Consider the following 4,484-nt stretch of genomic DNA (forward strand, 5'->3'; position numbering starts at 1 on the left):
TGTCAAATATTAAATTTGTATTTTTATTTCTCTAATTATAATAGAAATTATTTGATTTCTATATGATTTTCTTACATTCTTCTATATTCATAACATACGCGAATACAATAAAATTTTTAATACTAAAAAAAGCTGTCGTCAAAAAATGACACATTATATAAACATATAGATTCTCATAAATGCTGTGCTATCACTTATAAATGCTAATGATACGATAAGAGTGCATGATTACTATGGATTATAAAAATGATTAATACATGTCTTTTCTTAACATGAATTGTAGAAATGCAGATTATTCATACAAATAGTCATAGAATTATAATTAATCTTTCTTCTTTGGTTTCTTAGGATTACGCGATCGCGATTTTGCTTTGCAGAGTGGGCAAATTGGTGCATTCCTATGAATTTGTTGATGGCACGAAAGGCAAGACTTCATAGGCGGCGGTTGTTGCCTGTAAAGCGATAGAAATATTGTATTACAAAATTAACAAGTAATGTTTTCAATTTTACATAAAAAATATAATAAGGGGACGAGATATACCAGTGGTACCTGAATGTTGGAGCGGGTGGCCCTGGAGCTGGCGGTAATGGTCTAGGCTCTGGTTTACTCGGTCCTTGAAGCGGTTGCGGAGCTAAGAAAGGTGTAGAACCACCTGGATGCCCAGGATGATGTAGTCCAAGCGATGGTAACAAGTCATCGCCTCGTACTTCTACTCTCCATTCCGCTTTTTGCATTGGACGTTCAAAGTAACTATGAACAAACCGTCTACACAATAAAAGTTTGACTCAGCTCAGTCCATAATGTCAATCTCCACTTATTGGCTGATATTACATGCATCACTCTTACTGCTGATCTTCAACAGCTTTGTGTTAGTATAGATACTTACTCAGGGGAGATAAGATCCGATTCAGTTTCGTACAATTCTGGTAACCTTTCCAAACCTAAGAATTCCCTGCGCATACGATCAATGTCGTGTTTCAGTGGTTGATAATCATTATTATGAATTAGTTTAGCAGTTTCCCTAGCTCTGTTACGTGCTTCCTCTGCTTGTTTGATCACTGATTCCATCTAATCAAGAGTAAACTTTATTATTACGATTCTATATAATTCCAATTCTATATAATTCCATATAATTATATTTTGATTGTATTTCAAATTTTATTACCATAAGGCTTATTCTTTTTAGCTGAATTGCATAAGTCATTTTTCTTTCTTTTTATGTTAGAGAGGTAAAGAGAAGAGATAAACTATTCAAGAAATTCAACTAAAAAGAACAAATCTAATAATGAAACTATCCTAAATTATAGACTTTTAATGTATAATGTTCTGTATAGTGCATGTAGCATAAATTATAAATTTTCAATTGGCAGTAAATTTTAGAATACAATTTTTTTCTTGAGATCTGCTTTTTATTCCTGCAATAACTAGACTGCAATATAATTTTTTCTTACTTTAGCTAAATATCTCTATTTCACTTTAAGTTGTTTCAAAAGTGTGTATATTAGTTCAGCTATAAAAAACAGATCTTTGCTTGTGGAAGTAAAAACCAAGTAATACAATTTACCGCATTGATGTCTGCGTGTATCTGACGTAATTCCTCTACGTGTGCCATTTTCTCCTGCATCAGCAAATCCATCTCCTGCTTGTATTCTAATAAACATTTCTCCTCCTGTTCGGTCTGTTCCACCTCTTGTAATATTCTCTGTTTCAGTTTCTCCAATTGAAGGGTCTTTGACCTATGAAGAACAAAATGAAACATCTAATCGAATAAATTTCTTATGCAATGTATGAAAGGATAAGTGTCAAACGAGACTGCGTTCTCATACCTAATGTCTTTTAAAGCTTCTAACTTCGCAAAAATCACTGCCGTTTCGGACGCCGACATACCGGAGGTTAATCCTCGTTATTTACGATTGTTTGGAACTCACGGAACTTCAACAACGATTTCCACTGAATTGGAGTTCGACTACTGCATATTTGAATTCAATATCGGAGCGATTATTGCGATTAATGAGAAACAAAAAAAGCGTTTCACAGGAAGAAAGTTACGCGCGATTAAAGAGACTCCGTGAATCGGGACTTTGGCGAAGCTGTTTGACAGAATTATCAAACAGCTTACAGCAGAGAGAGCACGAGAGCACAGCGGACTCGGTTGACTCGTTCATCAATCGCTTTTTTTTTTCTTTTCACCCGCGTAAGATAGCGAACTTGAAATCTGTGCAACGAGATGAACGCGACGCGCCATCTGGGATGCTGAGGCTCGTAATCTCGACAGGCGCTCCAATTCAATTTCCCACGATTTTTTTCTCGCGTCCTGGATCGCGTCTTTGGACAATTCATGATTTGCGTCAAAATTCACAATAGAATTCCATTTAATTCCACAGAATATTTCAAAAATTGAAAAATCGCACGTGTAAATGAGATATATGTTGAAATGCACACGTACAGCAAAATGTGTGACTTATAAAATCATAAATAAATTGTCCTATTTTGAAATGTGACGAATACATAAATATAAAACGCGCAAAATAAGTTTTAGATATGTTTCATTTGTTTCTTGAAAATTTTCGCCTCTTTGTCGAACCGCACACTTTTTATAACTCTTACATTTAAAGCTTATAAATATACTGATTGATTAGTAGTAATTAATTAATTTAAAGGACAAAATTGTAAACAGCCACGTTTCTCAGTTATAATTCGTTATCCCCAATCACATAAGTTGGTAATTTCTACAGGTTACAAGTTAAACAATAAGAAATGAATAATTTTATTATTTGATTCTAAAATAAATGTTATGATATTTTACTTGACATATTGTATAAGAATAAAGATAAATTATGTAAATATTGATATAAACGGATATTGGCTACTATGATAATAATGTTATTAACGTATATGTATATTAATTATATCCATTTATATTAATTTAGATTAATTACTTTAATCTCGATTTAACTTACTAATTTAATTATCTTTTTTTTATTTTTAAAAATTAGAAAAAGATAAAAAGTAAATAAAACCAAAATTAAACTTAATCGATCTACACTAATTGAAATGGACATTTTTATGTGTCTTTTCGATTCCGTGTTTAATTTTGTTCGATTTATATAATAAAAATCGCATACAGTATACATAATTGCTTCAGTTATTTAAGAATCGAACGACGATATTTAGCACAAATACAAGAGACATGAATAATAATGTACCATTGATCTCTATTTAACCCTGGAATAGAGCGAGTGACGTAGTACGTTACCTAACGTTTCTTAATGCTTTGCTCTGATAAAACATCCATAACTTAGCTCTAGCAATTATATTACTTCTCGATATTGCGTAATTTTAAGCCGAACGAACGCGCTTCTATCAAATAAAAATGATTCCATTTAATTTTATTTATGGGAAATATAATAATTAATAAATAATTAAAATGTATGTTGACGTTTTATTTACACAAATAATGTCACGAGACTCATTCTTGAAAAAAGGTAAAAATTACAAAAATAAATAAATTCATGAGATGTTGATAATAAAGTTATAAATATTCGTTCATTTTTTATAATTTTACTTCGTTTCAAGAATTCAAGAACTGTATAATAAGTAGTTCTTTTTCTTTTAATTTCTCTCTCATTTTCACGAATTTTCTGTCTTCTTTATCTTCCGCCAATATCTTATCGACAATGGTAAATGTTACAAGTTTCCAGGAAACAAAAATAGACATAGATGGCTCCACGTGCATCATTCTTTGACACAACTCGTGAGATCGATTCAATTGGTCTTGCAAATCGATCGTTAGATAGAAATCGTCACGATTTAACGAAAACATGCGAATCACAAAGCTGGAAAGAAGTGAATGAATAGCGGAGGGTGTGACCGAAGCAAGCAAGCGACAATCTTCATAAATCTCCGTTCCCCTCGATTTAGCCCAAAGTGCATCTCAAGAAGACAGTGAGGACTGTGAGAAGATTCCCGTTTTCAAGCAAGCGCGGTCGGGCTTGCGCGCAAGCGCACGCGTTCGAGGATTGCGCGTGCGTAGTTCGTCAGGCCCTGGAGGGGCGTAGAAAGGAGGCCATATTGTACAGTTAAATTGAAAGAACGAAAATAATTGTATCGCCGTTGGCCGATCGCTCGCGCTCGCACCGCCATCGGTTTCCCCGGTCTTCTGTTCCCCCGTTATCGTTCGCGTGCGACGGCAAATCTCTTTGCTAACGCTTTGCGTCGCTCGTTCACGTCCGTGGCGAAGCTAGGAGAAGCGAGAGAGCTACGAGCACACACACGGGAGCCAATCGGCGGCTCCTCGGCCTTCTCTGCCCTTTGTATATAAGCCATACGTCGTCGCAGTAGCGCGATTCCAATTCCCCGGGAGTAACCAACGTCGGTTTGCTGAGAAGTGCTTGTTGCTCGCTGCGGTCAAAATGGGTACTCGGGACGACGAATACGATTATTTATTTAAAGGTAAATCGCCACTTCGCTCTCTCTCTCTCTC

The 4,484-nt window shown here is 35.0% G+C and overlaps 2 protein-coding genes across 2 annotated transcripts in view; one reads left to right on the forward strand and one right to left on the reverse strand.

Moving 5' to 3' along the window:
- Positions 1–322: 322 nt before the first annotated feature.
- Positions 323–1,886, reverse strand: LOC105620287 (zinc finger C4H2 domain-containing protein). Its single transcript, XM_012201794.1, has 5 exons — positions 1,828–1,886; positions 1,566–1,737; positions 888–1,069; positions 551–751; positions 323–452 (listed from the first exon to the last, which is right to left on the reverse strand). Exons 1-5 carry the CDS (start codon positions 1,884–1,886, stop codon positions 323–325), a joined length of 744 nt encoding a protein of 247 aa, XP_012057184.1.
- A 2,463-nt stretch (positions 1,887–4,349) lies between these two features.
- LOC105620298 (ras-related protein Rab-11A) overlaps positions 4,350–4,484 on the forward strand; it is a 14,250-nt gene continuing 14,115 nt past the window's right edge. Inside the window, exon 1 of the mRNA XM_012201805.1 lies at positions 4,350–4,453. Coding sequence (XP_012057195.1) covers positions 4,414–4,453 — 40 coding nt within the window. The 5' untranslated portion in view covers positions 4,350–4,413. The remainder of the gene's footprint in view (positions 4,454–4,484) is intronic.

Source organism: Atta cephalotes (genome assembly GCF_000143395.1).
Source record: "Atta cephalotes unplaced genomic scaffold scaffold00002, whole genome shotgun sequence".
NCBI lineage: Eukaryota > Metazoa > Arthropoda > Insecta > Hymenoptera > Formicidae > Atta > Atta cephalotes.

What these genes read in the sequence shown, in the direction of transcription:
- LOC105620287 (XM_012201794.1), bottom strand. Translation starts at nt 1,886, where the DNA reads ATGTCGGCGTCCGAAACGGCAGTGATTTTTGCGAAGTTAGAAGCTTTA. An exon ending in TACACGCAGACATCAATGCG is followed by an intron (nt 1,070 to 1,565) that starts GTAAATTGTATT and finishes ACTCTTGATTAG; the next exon opens with ATGGAATCAGTGATCAAACA. An exon ending in TCGGATCTTATCTCCCCTGA is followed by an intron (nt 752 to 887) that starts GTAAGTATCTAT and finishes GTTTGTTCATAG; the next exon opens with TTACTTTGAACGTCCAATGC.